Below are 25173 nucleotides of genomic sequence, written 5' to 3' on the forward strand. Positions count from 1 at the left end.
CCAGGCTCCAGCTGGAAAGCAACACTGATCCTGGTGCTTCTGCTGAGCCCAGAAGAAGTGCCGATCAGCTGGAATGTTGCAACATCTCCAGGGTCTTGTGATTTACATTCAGATGCTTGGCAACTGATTCATATTTATGACGGTCACAGTGTCCCAGGGTCATGTGAAGTGACCAAAACCTGCTGCAACCACCCAGCAGACGGAGGGAATAAAAACCAAACATCCCCCACCCCACCTCCACTGCCAATCCCCAACAGAAATGCCTCACAACAATGAAAACCTTGGACAGGAGGAAGAGCGCCACCGGGTGGGCAGGCAAGTGTCTTGCTCTGCTGTGGCTTGGGGGGCACTTTTTTCAGTGCCATTGTAACTTCGAACAGTCATTAAGCGAATTGTTGTAAGTCAAGGACTACCTGTACTTTTATCACTTTTTTCATTATTATTTTTTTTGGTCATCAAGTTTTTGACACCTTGCTAGGCGAGTGGTGGTACTCGGATGTTGCCATATCCTAAAAGTGGTACAATGGGTGAAAAGGTTGAAAAGCCCTGAACTAGAAGGCTTCAGGCTCTGAGCTGGAGACCAATGAACCAGGTAGAGATTAGGGCCAACATTGTGGCTGTATCATATTTCCACCTCAAGGTTTATATTATGGCACTTCTGGTTAGGGTTCACTTCATCAATATCCTACCAAAAAGGAAATTCACAGGTTTGAAGCTTCCACCCCAAATATAATATTGAGCAAATTAATTGTAGCATCTTAAGCACTGTTACAAGGATAGACTCTTCTATTGCAACTAGACAAAGCACACTAGCTTTAGAGACACTAGGACATGGACGGTAATGGTGCACACTTGCTACTACCTTTCCACATCTGTTTCCTCAGGTAACCATTCACTTTGTCCTGAATTTGTCCTGCACCCACCTTCTCAGATTACTTAGATTGCTGAATAATGTTTTTCTACTCTGTAGTAAATTAATGCCACCTTCATGTTTTTGAATGGGCCTGAAATTTTAACAAATTTTGCTCCTATAGTCTGGTCAATAGTATGCTCATTTAAGATAAGATGATATGGAATACAAGCACAAATGCATCCAAAAATGATAAAAGATGGCCTCTTTAAAGAGCAGTTTTAGACAAATCTTTAGAATTGTTTGCAGAATTTATATTAGAGGAATTTGGCATTCCCTCTCCCAGTATGGATGAGATCCAAATCTAGACCCTTTTCTCAAGTTCTAGTCATGTCTCATTTCCCTCCGCCTTTTCTCTCTCCTTTTCATTCCTTTAAATCTGCAAATCTTTGGTCTTGCTGTTGCAGTTCATTCTTAACACAGATCCTTTGATTTGAAGCCCCATGCATCATTTTACTTTATCACAGTTTGCACAGTTTTTGCACTCATCCTCGCACATTACATTCATTTGATTTATGGCTATCTTTGCAGCTCTACAAATACCAACATGGCTTTTTTCCCCCTTCTTCTCTGTGCTCTGGGGTCAGTTCTCCCTCAACAGCTTTCTGTGTGTGGCATCTGATCCAATTGTGTATCTACCAAAAGCAGTTTCATTTTTAATGAGATGCCCCCAACTCCTCCACCTCCTCATGCACTCACTGGCTGTTTCAGTTCAGATACATGCTGATCCATTTGAATGGTCTGAGAAGAAACAGAACACACCAGACATACAACTGTGCCATTCATCTGTGCATGGCAATGCCGCTTTAACTGCATGAGCAATATAGCTCTCTTATTCTTTTCTTCTGACATGAGAGGGAAAGGTTTGCCAGTGCACAATGCAAAATGTGCTACCTGCTTCTACTTCTTTGTGTGTTGGAGAAGCCTTTCCAGCATTGTTCTCTGCTATTTTTATATTCCAGGAATTGATTAAACGGGTCACTTTATGGAATTGTTTGTGTATCAGTTTTTCACATGACTATGCATATAGTTTAATTGTCCACAATGGTCTATTCATTGTTACAGAATGTTTTAATCTGTGAAATTGGTCTATGGCATTTAACGGCAGGCAGTAATCTTTTACACAAATGAAGGCAAATGTACGTGTCCCAAGATAATGCTGCAGGATCCAATCTGTGTACTTTCTGGAGAGAGAAAATTTCCTGAGGATGGGCTCCAGCAAGACCTCGAAAACTTGGAAGAATGAACCTTTGGTCTTGGTGACCAACTCAAGATTGGATCCTGCAGTACAGTTTCAAACTTATATTACTCCAAATAGTTTGAACGACATCTACAAGAGAAGTAATCTTGATGATGAGATTAACTTCCAAATGAAAAAGAACAATTACTTACATCACTGATCTGGAGGGCATTGAGACGTGCCCTTATGAGGTCAGGGCGGTCAAGGGGCAGGGTGTATCTGTGCATATTATCCAAATAGCCAGCTCGATATAGTCGCTGTTAGGACAAACAACATTTAGTGTAGTTCCACAATATCTAAAATGCTATTTTCCCCAAAAAGGGCAATACAGAATGCACATAGCACTAACCTATGCCTATGCTTATACTTACTTTAGGCAAAGCTTAGAAATGCTATCTCTATTTGTCAAGCAAAACTCTATAGCCAAAATCAGAAGTTGCTCTTTGTAAAATTGTTGCCACTGCACAAAGCTTACAGAACTTTTGTGTATTTCACCTGATAATCAATCCCTATGAGATAGTTCAATGCCTCTATCTCTTTAGAACTCAGATTATCCCACAGTACAATTGCCAAAAGGCAGATCTATGATGACCACTAGACATTTGAAAACTCCATGATAATTTGAGATCTGCTTACTTCCAAATGTTAATAGAGTGATTAAGCCAAATACCTGTCCTAAATAACTTGGAAATTTAGAATAAGCAGAATTGATCACCTCTCTACCATCTGTCTGTCTGCAACTGTGGTGGAAAGATTATAAGTTTCATTCACTTCTGTTGTTCAGAACAAATTCATGGGCTGAGAAGAAATGAATTCTAAATGTGTATCTTCTGCAGTAGACTCTGGTTCATAGATTTCAATGCTTCAGTAAAAAAAATACCCTAAAGTCCAATATATAAATTAGGGGTAAATTGATACCTTGAAAGTTCACAACATATTTTGCCACTGTTATTTTCTGCAATTTACTATATGTCTGACAGCCAATAAAAATCAGTTTATTTGTAGCAATAACATTTCTTCTAATACTATGGTTCTAAGCAGTATTCTATAAGGTTGAGGGCAATTATTTATGACCTACAATACCATAAATACCTAACCTACCTCATTGCATTGTATGTAACTATTCTTTGCATGGAGAAAGTCCAGAGAGTCTGTAACTGTCGTGAACTTGAGATTGTTTGGTTTCTGACGATATTTTGTCTGTAAACAGAACAAAGGCAATAATAACAAAGTATAATAAAGAAGATTCTATTCAAATGATGTCATTTATAACATAACATTTTCATTATAGGTTCATTGTAATCTAATAGATTTTTTGTGTATAATATAGCTATTAGCCCCACTAGATAAACCAGACCAGGATATCACAGGAAAATAAAGCTATTTTTTTGAGCTTAGCTAAAATAACAGAATCTTTCAGATCTGATTGTACTGTACCTTCTCTCTTTCTTATATAAATGTGAAATAGGGTGGAGGTGTCTGTCTGAGCCATTTCCATATACTTTCTCATTGTTTTGGATTTAAGCTATCTGTTTTTCTCCTCACTGTCAATATAATTTTCCTTATTATCCTCAATAGCATTTCTTGTTTTTAAAAAATACACAGTTTAAAAATATTGAAATAACCTTTGTTCTCTATTATTTATCTAGGCTGAAGGAATGGTTTGTCTAACAGAAATATGATGTTATTGGATCTGGAAACTATTATTTTTTAAAACTATTATTATTATGTAATGCAATAAACAAACGGAAAATATTTTTAGTGTTCATTTTTACTGAGCTAACTGGCATTACTAAATATATTAAATAAATATATTTATAAATACATATATTTACATAAATTAAATAAATACATAAATTTATTTAATTTAAGTAAATTAAATAAATAAATTATGGCAGTGATATACATATAAATCAAAAACAAAAAATCCCATAGAAACAAATTGCACTCAGAATATCTCATGTCCCATTTTGTAAATTAGTTATATTGGTATAAGGATAAAGATCTTTAGGTCTGTTCTGATATTGATAATACATGTCCTCTGTCCAGGCTTCCATATCATAATGGTGGTATAGGGAAGAATCTTGATGGCATACACATTTTACAGATGCACAATCCCATGAAAGAGTTAGCAGTACCTCACTGATGAGTTCTCCAGCCTTCTTCACATTTTCTATATGAGGGGATCTTAGAGGCATCCAGCCAACTCCCTTCATGCAATTCAGGTCTGATTTGTAGGAAAACTATTAAATAAAAACAAAAACAAAATGTGAGAATGATCCCTGATTTATATTTGCATTTGAACATTTATATTTTCTGAGACACTAGGACAATATTTTTTTTATTCATCTGTTGTTTTTGGAAAAAATAATGTATCACTGACAAATTTAGGAAAGACTAGTTATCATTTTGGGGCCATCATTTCAGAGATGTTTCCTTACCTAAACTGATAAACAGAATGATCATGGGCAGGGAGAGCAGAAGCAAATTATGACTTCCTGCTAGCTTCCCCAATGACTTTGCTTGTGGAAAACTGAAAGGAAGCATTGGAAACTAATCATAGCAACGTGGCCAGTACTACTGATCTAAAGAACTTGATATTTCAATCCCACAGGAGTAATGGATCTTGGATTGTGAATGCATTCTTTAGTTAGCCTTTTTGAGATACATTGATTTTAAAAAAAAGAGTCATTGCCCTATGGTGTACCATTTTCCCAGTTGAGAGACTGATTATTTGTTTGATTGATTGATTGATCCTACTAACTGAAACAGCACTTTTACCAATTCCTTCTGTTTGTAATTTAAAGCAAAAATTTGCTTTGTTTTAGCTATGCTTAGGGAGGAATCCAAGAGTGATTGTCCAACGTTATCATTAGATGTCTTTAAAAAGATCCAGTTGGCTGGATGCTTTTAAACTGCATTCTAAAAAGTACTAATTTGGGTTTGGTATCTATCAAATGTACCGTGAAGTAAGAAAAACAGGAACTGATATGGTTTTGCTTTGATTTAGGTAAACATCTAGCCAAAAGTACTGTACTTCCTGTATACTTGTTTATGTCAATATTCTATGTATTAACTCAATACCAAAATTGAATTAATAAAATATTTTTGCATAACTTCTGAAAAATGCTCTGAATTTATTAATAAACCATGCCCTTCAGAATGGACAGGTGCAGAAAAACTTTAAAAGATATAACTCCGTATATAATAAATAGCCTATTTATTTAGTAATACTTAATTTGATTCACCTTACACGGTTTTGTTGTTGGCTGTCCAAGATAATTGTCTAGGTGTTACACTATTTTAACCTCTGACATTCAAGCATACGCATTACCTCACTCTGCAGCAAATTAACTCTTTTGGCCCACTTCATCCTCAAGTCTTCAGGGAGCACTGTGTACTGATGCAATCTTTTCCTGTACTCCTGGTCACTGATGAGATTCTGGGCTTTTCTAGCATGAACTAGATTAACCATGTCCATAGGGAGATTGTACTGATAACAGATATTTCTGGAGCCTTTCTTATACTCCTGTTCACTCTGTAACTTAGCAGCATGCAAGCAGTGTAGCAGATTGGTATCATCCAGAATGCTTCTGGCACCAATGTGCTTTCCCCTCTCGGAAACAAAGTTGTGCTTGTACTGTAGCTGTGATGGAAAAGAAAACAGGATTTATCTTGCACCTCTGCATCTGTGATGCTTTAAAAAGTAAGCCTTATGTCTACATATAAAAAAATAGGAAAGCGTTCACCACAGTGAACAATTCAATACATGAAAGAGCCATCATATATTTTATTGGTGTTGTGCTTCGGTTCATCTTTTACATGTTAAGAACTTGGCTCTGATCAGCACATGCCAAGAGAAATTGTGTTGTTTGAACAACAGGACTCTATATGTGAAAAAAGTGAGATTTTGTAGAAAGTCCTTTTGAATTCAGTGATTAAGTATTTGAGGAACTTGCTGCTAGGTAGGAAAGCTGGGCAATGAGAGCAGATGAATATGAGATGAAGCATTATACAGGTGAGAGCATCTGCATCTGTTTTATTTGTACGCTGCCACATCGGTGTTTCAGTATCATCAAAGACATAACATGTTCATAAGCATATCTCAGCAAGACTCAGGCTGTGTTTTGTTTATCTGAAAGTTATTTTTATGTAGCCAAAATACTTATTGTTATGCAAAAGATGCATATTTGAATGTAGCTTGGAATATATGAAATCCTCTAGAGAAATGGTACTTGCAAAAAGTCACTGGAAATTCAGGAAAAGGGTTCAAAATATTGAATTCTCACAATAACTAAAAAGAACAAATCTACAGATTGTACAGGTATCACTGCTGCTCTGAAAAGTAGCGTTCTTATGATAGCAAAAGTTTGAATATTGTTCATAGTGGTCTTATTACTTGACTTTGGGAGGGCGCATTTTGTTTCAGGAAAGTGAAGAATGTAATTCCCATACAAAAAAGCATTGAGCTTCTAAAAGCAGAAAATAATATATTACAGTCAAATGTGGATGTAAATCTCTGTTCATTCCTCTTAGCTATTTTACTGGAATACCCAAGGAAATAAATGGATTATATATTTACATGGATCGATATTATTCTGGATGTTTTGGATAAATCTGAAGTGAACATCCAGAGATATTTTTCTTTCCCCTATTCCCATTGCAAGAGCTTCAGTCCTGCTTTGTTTCTGATTAACCATGACTTTTTTTTAATTCACACAAAGAATCTCATTCATAAGTAATACATTCTGTCTCACATCCTTGTCTCACATCATTATGGAGCTGCTTTAATTCAGTAAAATCTGCTTTCTACAATGTATTACATGAAGTTAACAAAAATTAGGCAAGATGGAAGGCTGCATAATTCAACTCACATCACTGGCAATTTCTCGGGAGGCCTTGGCAGTCTGGAAAGGGATGGCTTCCATTGTCAGTTTATAACCCTGAGCACGGAGGTTATGCCAAGATTCCCTATATTTTGCCTAAAGTGGAAATGGCAACTTTAGATTTCCTGGTTAAATTTTAACTAAAAACTAAATTAACAAAAGGAACGAGTTGTAATACAGGTTTCAAAATAGTTCACATAGGTTTTTGTCACTTTTAAAAAGATGCTTCTTCAAACCAAACCAAATAAAAACAATTCAATAAACATATCAAATGGTAAATCCATCTTTACATGGATTGTTCAATTTGTATAGGAATAATTACATTATAAACAATCATGAGCCACCTACAAAACATATGTATTTGATATGAATAGAAATTTTCACCCAGATCATTTTGGCATGCACTTATTCATATACTTGGCTCCTTCTATTTCCACATTAATTTAGGAAGGAAAAGAAGGATAGGTAGTACTTCTGCCCAAATATTAACATCCCAAAACAACTACAATCATTACAACAATCTTAGCACAGAATATTTAATTCTGAAAATTTACTACATTGGAACCAATGTCAGCATAAAGATCATTTTCAATAAAAAGTGAAAAAATGAATATGCAAATTTTAAATGCAGCAATGCGAATGATTTAAGATACTGATATAATAGATGCAAAAGGGAATTAAAATTATCACCACTGAGAGCAGTCAGATTTTCCTGCTAAAGAATCATGGCAGCCAAATATAAAATGTAACACAGAGATTAAAATTATAATAAATTGATAAACCACAACTACTCTGACAGAGGATCAAGGACAGAAGATAGCAATTACATTTCATACACATCTGTAAAATGGGTAAAACTTTCAACTTCTCCCTTATAGAGTAGAAGGTTAAATACACTTATTAAGGAGAAATTATTTATTAAAACTAAAGTAAGCACTTACCTCACTAATGTTCACTGCATTCATTTTTGACCTTTCAAACTCAGGAAGTCCTAGGGTTACCCTACAGTGATGCAAAGTGTCTTCTCCTGCTGCTTTGTACAGGCGCTAGGATAATTGTTTTTAAAAGTCTGGTTAACAAAAATTCCTTTAAAATGTTATCTAGTTGTATTTTTGAAATGCAAGTATAGTCGCAGGTTGGGATTTGTTTTTAACATATATTTCTTAAATATCACATGTTTTGAATTATTTTAATGAAAATACATACATACATACACATTTCCCATATTTGCACAAAATATGGATCTATCTCCAGTGCAAAACTGGAAGCTTTGATTAAGAATCTCCACAATTGAAGAGAATCAATAACACCTAATGAAAGTGTAGTCAGTTTTCTCTGTGCAGAAAAAGAAAGGAAAAGCAAGGCTCCCTACTGCACTGTCGCAATTGTTGTTGCTTGCAACTGCTATTGCCCATCTGAGGGAGATGGGTGGTTTAGAAATAGGATAAATAAATAAACAAATAAATAAACAAATAAATGCATGCATGTATACCCTGTTTTCTTCACAGTGGATACATCATTTCCACCCACCAAATTGTTTCTTTCATGTTCATTGCATGCTCAGAATAGAATTTGATTTGCCAGCATCCTACTTTCCATTTCTATTCTGCCACTATTATATACACAATTATAATAATATTATATACATAAAAGGGTTAATGCTAATGGAATAACAGGCCACTGTGGGGCTGTCCCCACTAACATTCCTGTGGAAAATTCCTGTGCCTAGATCTAAGTATACAAATAATGTAATTTGTTGCCTGTTGTTCACGTCTTGCTCTTTCTCTGTTTTTGCCTGCCTTTTATCCCATTTTTGCCAGCAAATGTTTTTGATGTTTGCTGATGTTTAATAAATAAACATCAAACTACATTTTTGTTAGCTGTGCTGAATAGTATGTATACTTTCTCTGATCTGGATATCGGGAATGACTGGGGATGTACTGGGTGCAAACTAAAAGAGAAATTTCCCACAATAATTCAAAGAGAAAGTACGAGACCAGATGAAACAGAATTTTAGGATGTCAATCATATCCATACTTTTCTTTTTCAATGACACATATAGCTGTAGAAGAGACCCAGTTTGGTCTAATGGTTAAGGCACCAGGCCAGAGACTGTAAATTCTAATCCAGCCTTAAGCGTGAAATCTGACTGTGTGACTTTGAGCTAGTCACTCCTAGCCATGATGTCAGGTTTGGGCAAAAAGTTGGTCAGTCAATTCCTGTTCCAATAAATGGATCATCACTCAGTTGATCTAAAAAAAGTGGAGTCTGTATTTGCAGAGAAAATGCTAAGAATAAAAAAAAATAGCTGGAAATTTGTGGATTTTCCCTAAAACGTGTGAATTTTCTATTACTTTTTTTCTTGAAATAGAAAGAAAATAATCACCTCAACCAGATGATATTGTTAATGGACTCAATCCTTGGATCTCCCAAAATGAGGAAGATTTCAATCTGGGTGTTATTTTTTAACTTCCTGGTGTTGAAAACATTTTAGTCTGCATGTGTGTGTAAAGAGGAACATTTGTTCCTTGCATTCAAGCTATCCAGCTAACAAATACACAGCTGGCAGAGTTTTTAAAGTATAGAAATAATAAAAATAAAGAAAATCATAATCCCATGCAAACAAAAATATTTACAAAAAAAGCACTGTACAATTTCTCTCATACAGAATAAAAGCATATTCCAACATTGCATCTCGTGGTTTTTTTTACAAACATTTGCATTTTAAAAATTTCAAAATCTTCTACCCATTAATCTGATTTATTATTTAATATGTAATAATATATTCAGTATTTAATGTTTTTCTCAATCAATATTTTAATTAATTAATCTTACTATTTGAAAAAATGTTACAATGCTAAAAGAAGTTGTTGAAAAGAACGAACCTATAAATTACAGAAATAAGACTGCACTAATCCCTGATTGCTAAAGCTTTATTTCATGACGTTTCCATAAAGATTCAATGTTACTCTGAAAAAAAAAATCATGGCAAAGAAGTTTAGGGGGACAAACAGTTTCCAAAGGTGGATTTGATTTGATTTTCATTTTAATGGTGCAATGAATCTGCAAACATCTCCTGAATAGTTTGAAAAATCAGAAGCAAGATTCTTGGCCTCTGGTGCTTTAAGTGAGTTTTTGAACACATTGATGTTAACTATCTTTGAGACTGTCCTTCCAGTATACCCTTTTGCATTATGGCTGCTTTCAAGAACAAAAGAGAAGTCATTTGCACGAGTCCCTATGAAATAACTGCTCTGATTTGTTTTCTTTGTCAGTCTGATTGACAAAGAGATATTAAAAGCTTCTCTAGGAATAATAAAAATGATCTCACGATGTTAAAGGATAAATTGATGGTGCTTTCCTTCCCCCCCCCTTTTTTTAGTATATTACACTTCTCAGAGCATGCTGCTTTCTTCTCTCCCCACATATTGCATTTTAAAGATCCATGTTAGCAGAACCTACCTCATTAGCAATCATATTGCTGAATTTTGCATGAAGGAGGCCAGGAGAGTCTGTCACTGATGTGTACTTGAAGGAATTTGCTTGCTGACGGTATTTACTCTGAATTCACACAGCGAGAGGCAGACAAAAGGAGGAATGCAAGATAAGGACATTATATTTTCAATGCTACAGATTTGGCTAGTACTTTACACAGAATCTGTAACATGTAGCAATCTATTGACCTGTACAGTATATCATTTTAATCCCTCGCCTCCATATTATTAACCGGGCCTGCATAGTAAAATCAATTCCCTGAAAATAAACAAGGACTAGTTGTTGGCATTACTTCTTTTGAACTACATCTTAGCACTTTGATGGAATTAAACAATCCAGTTTTTGGCTTAGTTGGTTTGGTCCAACCATCAGTTTATTGTGGTGCTGTAGAACCTCAAATATATGATTCCATTCAAAATAGATTTAATGAAATAACCTCTTCACCTAGAAACTTTGAACTGAATCAATTCAGATCTAATATTTTTTACTAAAATTCCTGAAAGAAATAAACACTTATATTAGAGCTAGAAAAAGTTGGACCTCTTTTATCAATAACAGCTACATTCACATAAGTCTAAAGGGCTTTCAAAGGATAAATAAGCCGGCTGGTTGGGTCTGTTTATTCATATATTAGAACACATATGGAATAGGACATGCCCCAAAAGGATAAAAGCTGAACACCTCACTGCCCCTGCCTTTTTCTGCTTTTTAAAGGCCTTTTTAATCCAGAGAGGCTAAAAAAGAGATTGGAACTATAAGCATGAAGAGGGCAGGAGGGGGAAAATTCAGTTGTCCTCACCTCTAGGATGTTTTGACAAAAAACATTTACACCATGTTTATACATGAAAGGAAATCACATGCACATTTTTAAAATGTGGTTTCTGCCATTATATCTGTTTTGGTCTTTATTTTGCCTTATTATTGACCCATTCTTTTGCTCTGGAGAAAAACTTAAGAGTGAGATGAGAGAGAGCAGGAGAGGGAGACGGAGAGAGTGCATAGTAATGAGGAAGAGTAATTCTTTATCCAGGCCACTTATATAGAGTCACTTGGGTTTTGAGAAATGTGATTCTATGTCTAATATAAAAACACAGGCTTCCTTTCATCTGGAAAGGAGAATTTCCTTCTACAAAGGATCACCCTAATGTACCAATCACTTGGGTCCTGATTACAGAACAGAAAGTTTGTGAAAGTAGTTATCAAGGTCTGCAAAACCTTGAACTCCGTTCAGTTCATCCAGGATATAAATTGAGTGATCAAATAAAGAGGAAGGGTGGGAATGAAAGCCCACCCTTAATCAGGAAGTCTCTTTACACAGACATCTGGCAAAACCTTGTTTGTAGTGGAGAAATCAAAAACATCTTTTGTTACCTCACTGATGAGTTCAGAAGCTTTCTTCTTTGCTTCAATCTCCAAGGCCCCAGGTATGATACAGCCAACTCCTCTCATAAAGTTCAAGTCAGATCGGTATAAATTCTATGAGAAACCAATCAAAACTAATTGATAGCACAGAATGAAGAAGCATTTATTCAAATGCTTTCATTATAAATAACATCTGCTACATGAAACCTATATAATTTTCAAGCATACTGGAATTGAATTTCCTTATTTCATGATGGTGTGTTTAAACACACTTTCAGTTACATGCACAAAACATTAGCTCAGTATTGTCTGTCTGTGTGTCTATCTATATGTTTCTATATAAATCTATCTATCTATCTATCTATCTATCTATCTATCTATCTATCTATCTATCTATCTATCTATCTATCGGCAGAAAACAATACCTAATTTTGAAGTCAATTCTGTATAAAATTGTAAATTATTTTTGATATTTCCTCTAAAATCATTCATATCAATAAAAAAACCCTACATTGATGAAATGGTCATGTTTATACTCACCCTAGAAACTTTAAGCTACTACTTTTTTAATGTCAAGGTTGTAACAGTGGGTATTATGCTAACGTATGTACATGTGTGTGAATACACAGACACACATATAATTTACACATTTTTTAATAGTTAGGGAGAATCTAGATACAAATATTTAGGTACTGCTGTGTAAGAAAAAGATAGGCAATAGCCAGCCTACCTGGGAGAAAAGGTATTTGAGACCAGTCTCCATTTATGGACATTTCACTTCAGCCTCAAAGCCTTCATAGCCAGGTTTTTGGAAGCTCCTTTGGCTACTGCTTCTTAATGCCTATCTGTAACAAATAATCTCTTCTTGTCCACAGTTTGATGTGGATGAGAGCATAGATCTGGTTTCTTCCAACAAAAACCAGCTGTTCACTTCAAAATGTGTTCTTCCAAATTTCAGTTGGGCAAAAAGCATGAACTCAGGGGCTAGGAAAGTAGAGTAGCTATTGGCATCCATAATCTTCTACAAGAGACTGGAGACGGGGCCACAGGATTAGGCCAATAGCCCTGCTGTTGCTGCACCATTTTTTTCTGGTGGTGGGCAGCATCATTTCTTGGGATGCTAGATTCCATTATCAAGATGGGGTGGAGTTCTCTAGCTCATGGAGTTAGAGAATTTCAACCTGCCATCTCTGGTTGGGTTGTCAGAAATTCCAGAACTTCATACAATTATTGTTATAGACCAAACTAACTTGAGAGATGCATGTTATACACACTATTGCACAGTGTTAATTATGTCAACAAGGAGACTAGACTATTGCTGACATTTGTGGAATCCAATTATTTCCAGAAGGTACTTGGTAAGATTCCTAAGCAATTCCACTGAGATTTAATTCTTGGCTAGAATGTCTGGACGATAGTGGCTTTGGGCTGAAATTGCATCTGAGCAACATTTCCCTGTCTACCAAATAAAGACAGCTCCTTGGACTACTGAGGAGCTCCAGAAAGTGCTGTGTTATTTTAGGAACTGAATGTAAGTCATTCAAGAGACCTATTGGATTGGAGCAGCATATAAACCCAGTATATACAGTACATAAATATATTAGAAAATATATTCTTAAAACTCAGGTTTAAATTTTCATAGAAGCAGAATGGGGAGGCATATTTATACTGATTAAGGGATGAAAATAATTAATTGTAAAGTTAAAGTTATTATTATAAAACTATACTTTAAATGGCTCAGCCCATTTGGGCATAGCCCCACTTTGGTTTGAATCTGACCTTACCCAATTTTCAAATGTGATTTTCACTAATTCTTCATAGATGGATCTGGCTCTCTAGCTCACAGAAGCTAATCAACTCTCAGTTAAAGATGGTCTGCAGAACTTAATTTACCTCACTCTGTAGTTTATAAGCTTTTTTAGCACACTGCAGCCTCATATCTTCCGACAGCGCTGTATAATCATGAAGCAGTTGTCTATATTCCTGATCACTGACCAAAGACTGGACTTTTCTGGCATGTACTAAATTCAGCATGTCTAATGGTAGGTGGAACTTGTTCTTCTGATTATCAAAATCTTTCTTGTAATTTATCTAAGAAGGAAGTAAAAACAAATGCTATTTTTCAGTCATGACTTAAAAGATAGTCATAGAAAGTAATTTGACAAATTCTTTTGAAATTATTCGCTTTACGATTATAATTATAACCACTAACTAGGAAACAGGACAGAAAATAATAATATAATCACAGGAAACAACTGGCCACTTGAATGAATGTACTGTTATTATTTGCTCCTCAACAAGCTTGGTGTACATTATGAGCACATTACTGAATTCTGTTCCTAAGCATATGAGTATTGTCTTAGAAGTCTTTCTAGTAATTTCAAAAGTGTTCTTTGAAAATGCCTGTATTATATTGGTGAACAAAACTAACACTAGCCAAAGCATAAAAGAACTGAAAGAAATAATACAAAGTCAGAAAATATGGAGAGAGCTTGTCCATAGAATCACCAAGAATCTGACATGATTGAAAGAATATCATTATCATCATCATCATCATCGTCGTCGTCGTCGTCGTCGTCATCATCGTCGTCGTCACATTGCAAGAAAATTAGAACCACTATAATTTTTTGTTCTCTTCACTTTTCTCCTTACTTCTTCTTTTGGCATTGCTCCTCAATGTTTCCTTCCTTCCATTTCCATACTTAATAGTGGTGCAGTATTAAGTTAGCATTTTTATTTTTTACTCATTGGATTGGATTTGAGTTCCAAAAGCTTAAGGGAGTTTACATGCAGGTCTCCTTTATTGTATCCTCACAGAAACAAGATCATATGATGCACAATAACTCAGATAGCTTAAGAACCTATTTAGGGAAGCCAAGGCTATCACTGGTTTAAATAATAATATTCTGGAGGCATCTTGGCCCTGAGTACCAGGTACCGAAAGGTGAAAGGAGTAATGGTATATTTATGTCTTATCCATGCATTGTTTTTTCTTTTGTTTTGATAGGCATCTGCTTGGTTGATGAAATAAGCAGGATGCTGGATTAGATAAGACTTTATATTCTTATGCCAATAGAGGTGAAAGTCTCATCCATTTATATTATTTTGAATGTGCTGATCCTAACAAATTGAATGTTTGCTTATTAAAAATACAGTGATACAAGTTTATTTAGTATACCACTTACATCACTCTGTAGCAAAGCTGCATGCATGAAATGAGAGATGTTTATATCTTCCAAGCCATGGGAACCAATCAAATGTCCTTTCATTTTCTCAAATGCCTCCTTGTACTTATACTGAGGAGGAGAAAGAAAACATTAACATAGCCAAAACATGAAAAGTGAAATAAAATATCTACTTTTACATTTCTTTTTCTTGTCTTCTCTGATAGGGGAGACTTTACATAAAGTCATATGTATCAAATGGCCTTATTCAGGCAAAACCAAATTTGTTTTAGAATACATCTGCTCTACAAGAAAGAGAATGTGGGTTTAGAAATTCAAATTACATTTATTAATCAGTACTTTGTTTAAACAACAGCTGGTTTCTAATTGTTATGTAAGAAGTGATACTAAAAACACACGGTGTTACATATATTCACACCCTTTGCAAATATAGTTACATGTAATCTCATTACAATAGATCCTCGCACCTGCTCATTTGTTTTATTTGTTGAACTCCATATAATGGCATAAACTGAATTGCACTATTATTGGGGATGAAATTAAAATCTCTGAGTTAAACTCTTGATATACTTGGAGAAAAGGTTTAAGAATTACTCTAAATAATAATAAACCACTAAACCATTTTTTAAGCAATAAGAGGAACAATAGATGAATAGTTTGACCTAAAAACCATACTAAAATATATTCAGAAGTAAATTCAGTCTGTTATTCGAATTTCCTAGTTTTAAAATAAAAAGCTTTATAATAATGTAACAGCTACTGTACTTTTAGAGACTGCAACTGAAAGTAATGAATATAATGTTTCATAATGTTTCAGTAGCAACTTCAAGTCTATCATATTGTTTACAATACAGACAAAATAAGAGGCAATTTTATATACTATTTTATTCTCTTTCCCAATTGTCCTTAAGAATTTTATTGAGAGTGGGGCGGGGATATTCCTCTTTGTGCCAACACTAACTTTGATATTCAAATTCCAAGGTGACTTTTAACTTTAAATAAACCCATTTTAAAGAACAGTGATCATTAAAAGTATCTTTCCTTCCCCCTTCCAGTTTACCAATATAAATTATATAATACACAGTATCAAATATAATGTTTAAAGGTACATTAGGATCCATTTACCTAATTCTACTTAGCAGAGTATTATTTAATTCACACATAACATTTGTGGAAATAATTTGGAATTCATTATACTCCAAAGCTATTTGTTTCTTCCATTGTCCTTTTCCAGTATCTAAACAAAATGTCCTTAGAATTATTTCTTTGCCATTGTTACTAAATCAACTTACATCACTTATAATTTCATTAGAAGCCTTTGCTGTCTGGAAAGGAATAGCATCCAGTTTCAGTCTATAACCGCCATGTTGCATTTTATTCCAGGATTCTTTGTAATGGGTCTGTTTGGAAATAATAAGTAAGACCAACATCCATTGATTGATACTCGAAGCATGTTCTTCCCTACAAAGAACAATACGTTCTATACCTAGAATGCCTAGCCCAAACTTATATAAATTACGGTAACTTGTTTCTAATTAAATAGGCTTCTCTATTTAGGTCAGTATTGTACATTGTTAAAGTTACAGTTCATATATGATGCTATGTTGACTTCTGACAGAATCTTGAAATCTGCTTCAGTTGCTGTAATGGATGTCAGAATGAACTTGGGAAACAGGAGTAGGAAGAGGGCAACCACCTAGACCAGGGGTAGGCAACAGTCAAAGAAGAGCTATTTCAGCCAACAGAAATGAGTATGAAAGAAATATTTCAGAAGGGACTCTCCCTAGTTCTCTGGAAAGTAAAGGCAATTGAGTGGAGAGGGTTTTTTTAGATTTGTAAGATTCTGTTACTGTAATCTTATGATAAAGCTAATATTAGTATTCATGGTTTTGATTTCTTGCCTGTACAAACTTGAATAGCTGGCAGTTAGACCCACTGATTCAAATTGGAACTATGATTAATCTAGATTCATTCCAATGTGTTGAAGCAGTCATTTTATTATCTTGTCTAAGGGCAACAAAACTATTTTGCTTATATCCCTTAATGTTTACTTTTAGTTTTGGCAATAGCTTCTCTTTTATCTTAATTTGCAGTTATCATAAAAGGTGTCATTAATAATAGTACTAGCAAGAAGAAATCAACACTCAAAATACCCCAGATGTAACATATTGCATTCTGAAGCATAAATGGCAGCCAAGCATAATAGAAAATTACATTTGGGCCAGCTACCCATTTTTTTTGCAATGCAAACTGAATCTGGGGCATTTTGAATAAAAGCAATGGTAGCTATCCTCAAGAAGATAGGATAGATGTGCTATAAGGAAAAACATAAACTTAACTACAACTGAATGACTCCTTGCTATTACATAATGTTACTACCACACAAATAACTTGGTTGCAAATTTTGCAACTTCCACCCTTTGATTTAAGGACACTATGGAAGATTTATTGTCACAATTGAGAACTTGTTATAAGAACACCAAACTTCATCTCAGTTCAGTCTTGGCATCTTGGAATCTTCTTTTCAGAAAGCCAAACTGGCCAACTATTATTAAAAATGAAAAGAACATCAAAAATGCATATGCATAAGCCTGCTCTTGTAACCCCTTATTTACAGTCAGACTTATCCTCAAGAAAGAAAGTGAGAAAAATACATTTTACATAAATCACAGCTATAATTAATATAAAGAAAGTTGAGATGTGTCCGAAAAAACTTACCTCACTGATATTCAAAGCATTTTGCTTAGCTTGAAAGATCTCAGGAAGTTCTGCTATTTGGGTATAATTATGTTTGACATTCTCTCCATGTTCTTTGTAAAGCCTCTGAAAAATTCAGAAAATAATTTGTAAGGCACCATTACATGTTTTCGTGCTAATATCTCTCCCACCCTCTCCCAAATGAATCCTTATAAAATTAATTCAAGGACTATAGCCAACATAAGAATTCATATAAGCCTTATAATTTTCTTGTGACTGTCTTTACTAACTGGAGATTTAAAATGAATCGATTTAGGCTGTGGCATCTAGAATCTGGAGCACCCTTTGAAGTCAGCTATTTCCGGTTGTGTCACTGAAACCTTTTTTGGCAAATCGTGAATTCCTTCCTTGGTAAACATCCAAACCATTGTTTGCTTATCATATACAGTAGTAAAGTTTATAAAGTGATGATTCACAACAGCATTAAATGTTTTTTATTTAAATATTACTACGTTAATTAGCTTCTATCAAAGGATAGCATTCCAGTATCTCAATTCAGTATGAACGGGGAGAATCGAAATGCTGCTGTCTCATGCTAGAAATTCTTTTCTAAAACACAGCACTTGCAGGCAACGTGCTCTGGAAGACAGAATTATCTCCTGCTGTTTTCTGAATTTTGAAATCCTTGATGGCAGATTTATTCATTTATAAGTCCTGAATAAGATAATTATTTTAACTCTTGAATATGAATATGGTATGGTTTCCAGGCTTATTTATTTATCAATGTACCATGCATATTCTCCTGAGCCAGGAATGATAACTTAGAAAAATGCCACTTCCCAATAATGCTTATCTGGTATCTACTGTATTATTTTTTTCACCATGAGATAATAATTATTTCCCCAGATTTAGATCTCACTGTGCACTTATTTAATTTGATTATTTTATTGTTCTATTTTATGTCATATTGGGATTATTTCTAAGTAGATAGCTGTACTTAAATTTGAAATAAAACAACATAAATCACTTTTCATCTCCTCGTGTAATTGTCTTTGAGTGTATCCATCACAGAATTACCTATTAATATAGAAATAATCAGCTGTAGATTAAAAGCATCTATGTATATGGCTGTATAAGATTGAAGTGATTTGTATTACTAGCATTGATTTATTGTAAAAAAAGAGAATTGCTAATAATTGTTTTGGTGAAAGAGACATTCATATTTAAAATGTTCCCTAAGGAGAAAAAATATATATTACAAATATGATGCTGATATGGTAGTAAATTGTAAACACATGCTTAATGTACCAAACTGTATGAGTTAGGATAGGGTTACAAATTTATCTCTCCATATATGAGTGTTTTACTAGGCTTTTTAGAAGAATGGTAGGTTTCCATTACCACAAGTTTCTCTATTCCTGAGAATGAGGTCAATGACACAGAAAACTAGTGCTTCAATCAGGTCATTCAAAGAGGCTACTACTCTTATAATCATAATGTATATACATTACAACTTACATCCACAGCCTGGTTATAACTAATTCTAGCCTGGATCATCTCAGGAGTGTCTTTAATACTGGTAAACTTCAAAGCATATGGGTGCTGACGGTATTTCTTCTGTTGAGCAAAAAAAAAAAAGATCAAAGCAGTGAATTTTGTGCTGCTCTTTCATGCTATTTGAAATAAAAAAATTGTAGGTTCCTTGAGATTAGAGTGAATGTGTAAACATAATTATTATTCCTCTTTCTTCATGTTTATCACCTAAGAACTTTCAGATTGGAATTAGTTTCCATTTAAAACTAATTTTTACTAGTGTGATCATACTAGTTTCCACTTAAAATTTAAGGAAAACATTTCAAGAGGATTGGGTATAATAAAATGCCCAGAATCCCATGAAAAAACCCTCATGCATTCTCCCCAAGTCTGAAATACAAAGTAGCATTCTATATTGGATATTTGAATATAATACCACAATGATATTTTTGTGCATTATTTGAAATCTGATGATTTAAGTCATGAATACAAATAATAAACACAGAAGCCAAATCAAAGAGGCATTTCTGATAGCCTATCCTATTGCTTATATTACACAAAAAATGAGAAATTTAATCATATGTTTTTCCTGTATTTGTGTGTGTGAGTGTGTGTATGTATGTATGTATATATACATATATATTGAACAATATATATTGTTCACTTCAAGGACATTGGATCGTGACATTTACGTTAACATTGCAGCACGTCTTTATTGTGCTATTCCCACAAGTGAAAATAATTGATTCACCAATTTAACTGTTGTATTAAAAATACTTTAAAATATTTTTTTTTAAATGGTAGACACTTGCTTCAAAAGTTAAAAACATCTTATCACTCACCTATAAAGATAACAATTACATAAAAGATTCTTATGGTTGCTATGGACAAAGACTAATAGAAATCCAAGTTTTAGAAAATACATTCCTTCAAATTATAATTACAAGCAAAAAGTGAAATATAGTTGGTAAAAATCACAATTTCCAAAGTGCTGCCATTTCAATGGTGAAAATATTAAAGCTGCAAAATAATTATGCCAAGTGCCTGAATATTGCTTACTTAAAAGAATATTGTAAAAGCATTAATATCTTATGTTGTTTTGTGCTCTCTAGTCAAAGAGCTTCGGTAACACTAAAACTACACTAGAAAATCTGCAACTAAATGTTATTTCTGCTATAAATGACCATGCCTGTCATCACACCATCTTTAGTGTGACTGCACAAAAGTTCTCTTGAATCCTTAAATCCTCTTAACTTACTTGCTAGGTATGCATATTCAATCATTCAGAATATTTGTGGGTGGTGTCTTAGTAGCATTCAGAAGCAACTATAAGCTACATTTTGTTTTTTGTACTGAAAAAGGGGAGAGCTTGAACATAAGTCGGTTATTAGAGTCATAAATATACATGTTAAGGCTTGATGGACTTCATTAATAAAATGCAAGGTGGTGGGATAGCAATTGTTTGATTGCCATTATTATTCATGATATTGCTTGTCACCTCCTTTGCTTTTGCAAAGACTATATGGACTCCCACTGTTTTGTGTTTGGTATCTGGCTTCCTTCTAATTATGATGACAATGCCTTGTTTTGAGAGCCTTTTTCTTTTCTCCCCCTTTCAGTGGAATTATTTTAATTTTATACAGACATTTTACATGCATTATGGGGCAGGTATTGCTGCAGCTGTCATGAAATCTCACCTCACTAATGAGTTCTCCTGCCTTCTGAGCCTGCTTCACATTTAATGACCCAGTGGCGATCCATCCGGCTCCTTTCATCCAGTTCAGATCTGCTCTGTATCGGTTCTGACAAAAGGAAATGAAAATGCTCCATTGTGGCTGCACACACATTAAAAATGCCACCTAAAGAACTCACACATCAGAACACCAACTGAGCCAAATTAGAGCCTGCTTTTGTTTTATTCACTTCTTTGCAACTGTGGATAGAAATGTGAAAGGGAGGGTGGTGGTTTGAAAAAGAGATCATGAATGTGCTGACAGTGAACCTTTTTGCTATAAGGTTTAAAAGAAAATGCATCGAGGAGGAATTTATTTATTTACTCTCTTTTACTGATTACTAAATGTCTCTGACATTCTCAAAATATCAGGGCTGGTTCAAAAGATTTCTCCATAGATCTTTTTTTTTTCTATTTTCCTGAAATAAGGCAAACGAGTATAAGACTTACTCCAAATGTGAATTGAGTTACAGCCATAGGAAAGATTTGGGGCAGTAGGGGGAAATTAGTGAAGGTGCACACAGGAATGACTTATTTAAATCACTTTTTTTGTAAAGGCCAGTGCAAATAACCCATGTGTTAATTCTACCCAAAGTTACATGAAAGAGGGAAATGTGAATTCATCATCATCAGACAAATACTCATGCCTCTATAATAGGGGTTCAAACCTACCTATGATATGGTTGCTGAAAATAGGTGCATAGTTTCTTGCCATTCCAAGATGGGAAGAACAAAAAATTGTAGTGTAAGCTTTAAACTCAAATTAGCCCCATTTAAAAAAAAATATGTGCTTGGACACACACACCCCCAAACCCATGGAAAAAACAACATATTCCCATCCACTTTGCATCGTTGATCTGTTCACTATAGCCTATGCTCACCCAAAAATATTAAGTACAGTTTCCATACATATAGATGTCGATGAGAAGCATCATATTGATTTGTAAACATTATTTAACTATGAAAAAGTACTCACTCTGCATAATTTGCAATATATACACATTTCCAGATCCATCAGGAATTTATACAAAGTTGTATTTAAAAAAACCCACAGGATTCCATAAATGAAGTTGTTTTTGATCCAGGGTAAACATTGTACATTTTATCAAACTTAGGAATTGTGCCACACCAGATCGCACTACAACGCCTACCATATTGGAATCACTTATTATATTAAGAGTTATAATTTAACAAGCTCCTGACCCTTTGATCAAGTCACTGTGTTAGTGGTCTTAGTATATACAGTAATCAGACTATATACTGATTATATACTGATAATATAGTTGTTATCAGTAAACCTACAAAATATTAACCATCCAAAGTTATTCTTTATGATTAGCCACAAATGGCTAAGAGAGTATAAGCTTGTGTAAAAACAATGAACTTTGGGACTTACATCACTCTGCAAGCCATAAGCCTGCTTGGCCCACTCTACCTTCATATCTGTGGGCAAGACTGTATAGCGGTGCACAATTGTCTTATATCCTCTATCAGTGGCCAAGTCCTGAGCTTTCTTGGCATGGACAAGATTTATCATATCCATGGACACATGATATTGATTCTTTACATATTCAAATGCCTTTTTGTATTCCAGGTCACTCTGCAACTTGGATACATGAAGCATGTGAGCCATTTGTGAGTCTTGGCTCACATCTTGCACTCCAATCAACTTTCCTCTAGTCTTCTCATAATTCTCTTTGTATTTTATCTGTTGAGAAAAATAATAGATTATGGCAGCAGGGAGAAAGAAATAGTCTACTCATTATTAACTATGGAATCAGATCCAAGTAATCTTCCTTATAAAGGTATGTCCTGCATTCTGTTTCTTGTTTATCACATATCATTTATTGATTAGCAAAATGCTTAAACAAGGATGCAGGCATTCATCCTAGTTTTAATAATTCTTAAGGGAGCATATTTTCAAATCAATACTCACATCACTTGCTAGGTCCCTCTTTGCCTTGGCTGTCAGGAATGGTATAGCATCAAGATGAAGTTCAAACCCTTTCTCTTTCTGCTTCTCCCAGCTACTCTTGTACATTTTCTAAAAATATGTTAATACCACAATTATTTTGCTTGCTGTCATGAACCATAGGCATTATCATTGCATCCAATAGCTCCAAAAGGAATCAGATTTATATTGTTTTAACAGTTATTTAAATGCATCTCAAGTTCCTATTGTTAACCCAGCTTGTTTGTTTCCCTATTGGTCAAATTAAGAAGATCCTTATTAAAGGTGTCAATATTAGCAACATAGGTATTCTACAAAAAAATTATGGTGGCTTTTCCCAAATGGGATAATCTAAATGCTTTAAATTTCAGCTTCCATTATTCCTGACATAGGTGATGCTGAATGGAGCTATTGGAAATTGTAACCCAAAACAATAAAGAGACCCTGTCACTCTTAATGAATACTAGACACTAGTTCTCTAACAGGAACTCTCTAACGTTGTCAAACAGAGACTCAGAATCCATACTAAATTATAATTCACAAAATTCTTATGGGATATTGTTGAGCTCTTATTTTGTGCAAATGTATATTATATATAAATGTATAGATACCCACATGGGTTGTGCACCTTTCTAAAATATTTTGGTAGAAATATTTTAGAAATGTTTCAGAACTTGTACAAGGATAGCAAGGATAGCAACTCTCTACTATTACTTAAAATGTAAACTTTCAGGCTTTCTCCATAAACTCCATACAAAATAGCATTCAAATCTCAACATACCTCACTAATATTTGCTGCATTTATTCTGGCCTGTATGAATAGAGGCTCATCTTTGCTAATGGTGTAGTTGTGAAGAAAATCCTCTTTTGCTGATTTGTATGCAATCTGTTCACAAAAGCAGACCAAATCATTTCATCCAGAGGCATAAGGCACAACAAGAAATATCTAAGTTCTTACAAATATATAAACATGCCTTCTGCTAGGTCCAACCTTTAACCCAGTAGTGTTGACATTAACTGATACCTACGGTGGTTCTGGTAGACAGATATTACCAACAATAATAAAAAAAATGCCTTGGGTGCAACTAGAGCACCACTTGAACACTATCAGCACTGACAAATTCAGCATCAGTCAATTGCAAAAGGCAGCTTTACTTGGAGCAAGTTACATCTTGTGATGATACCTTTAACACCATCAAACACCATCTGCCATCCCAGGTCCTGGGGTAGGATTCAGTTGGTGGACAAAAAGCCAAATCCATCTAAACATCTTGCTAACTATGCAACCAATGATAATTTATGAAACTTACAATCTAACTCTCAACAATTCTGTCTAGCAATTGTGGAAGACAGACACATAACCTTAGCAACAAACAGTAGAGTCTGAGGAAAGCTATGCAGAAATTAAGTTGTTTTTTGTTAGTAGTTTACTACAGGGCTTTTCAACCAGTGGTACGGGTACCACCTGTGGTACATTGGCACCTGGCAACCATCCTAGAAAAGTGGTAGCGGGGGAGGGGAATGAGCTGAACCGGTGGCAGCACCACACAAACCTGAGCGAGAGACGGCTGGAGCTGCAGGGCTCAGTGGAAGCGCCAGGATCAGTGCCGCTTTCCAGCTGATCGGTGCTTCTTCGGGGCTGTCAGGGCTCAGTGGAAGCGCCAGGATCAGCACCAGGTTCCAGCTGGAGCTCGGCGCTGATCCTGGTGCTTCTGCTGAGCCCTGAAGAAGCACCAATCAGCTGGAAAGCAGCACTGATCCTGGCCCTTCTGCTGAGCCCAGAAGAAGCGCCAAATGTTGCAGCATCTCCAAGGTCTTGTGATTTACATTCAGATGCTAGGCAACTGATTCATATTTATGACGGTCACAGTGTCCCAGGGTCATATGAAGTGATTAAAACCTGCTGCAACCACCCAGCAGTCGGGGGGAATAAAAACCAAACACCCCCCACCCCACCCCATCCTCCACAGAAATGCTCACAACAATGAAAACCTCGGACAGGAGGAAGAGCGCCACCGGGTGGGCAGACAGGTGTCTTGCTCGACTGTGGCTTGGGGGGCACTTTTTTCAGTGCCATTGTAACTTCGAACAGTCACTAAGCAAACTGTTGTAAGTCGAGGACTACCTGTATTTTAACACTTTTTCCCCTTTTTTTTGGTCATCAAGTTTTTGATACCTTGCT

General features: G+C 35.0%; 1 protein-coding gene across 1 annotated transcript in view; it reads right to left on the reverse strand.

Annotated features, from left to right (window-relative positions):
- Positions 1-25173, reverse strand: part of NRAP (nebulin related anchoring protein) — a 60888-nt gene that overhangs the window by 7971 nt on the left and 27744 nt on the right. Inside the window, exons 22-38 of the mRNA XM_015820560.1 lie at positions 23773-23877; positions 22977-23084; positions 22437-22748; positions 21006-21110; positions 19294-19392; positions 17797-17901; positions 16371-16478; positions 15079-15189; positions 13787-13984; positions 11903-12007; positions 10499-10597; positions 7978-8082; positions 7025-7132; positions 5485-5796; positions 4289-4393; positions 3252-3350; positions 2303-2407 (exon numbers count right to left, since the gene is read on the reverse strand). Of these exons, the coding sequence (XP_015676046.1) occupies positions 2303-2407; positions 3252-3350; positions 4289-4393; positions 5485-5796; positions 7025-7132; positions 7978-8082; positions 10499-10597; positions 11903-12007; positions 13787-13984; positions 15079-15189; positions 16371-16478; positions 17797-17901; positions 19294-19392; positions 21006-21110; positions 22437-22748; positions 22977-23084; positions 23773-23877 (2289 nt within the window). The remainder of the gene's footprint in view (positions 1-2302; positions 2408-3251; positions 3351-4288; positions 4394-5484; positions 5797-7024; positions 7133-7977; positions 8083-10498; positions 10598-11902; positions 12008-13786; positions 13985-15078; positions 15190-16370; positions 16479-17796; positions 17902-19293; positions 19393-21005; positions 21111-22436; positions 22749-22976; positions 23085-23772; positions 23878-25173) is intronic.

Source organism: Protobothrops mucrosquamatus, unplaced genomic scaffold (genome assembly GCF_001527695.2).
Source record: "Protobothrops mucrosquamatus isolate PMUCROS unplaced genomic scaffold, P.Mucros_1.0 scaffold1145, whole genome shotgun sequence".
NCBI classification, from domain to species: domain Eukaryota; kingdom Metazoa; phylum Chordata; class Lepidosauria; order Squamata; family Viperidae; genus Protobothrops; species Protobothrops mucrosquamatus.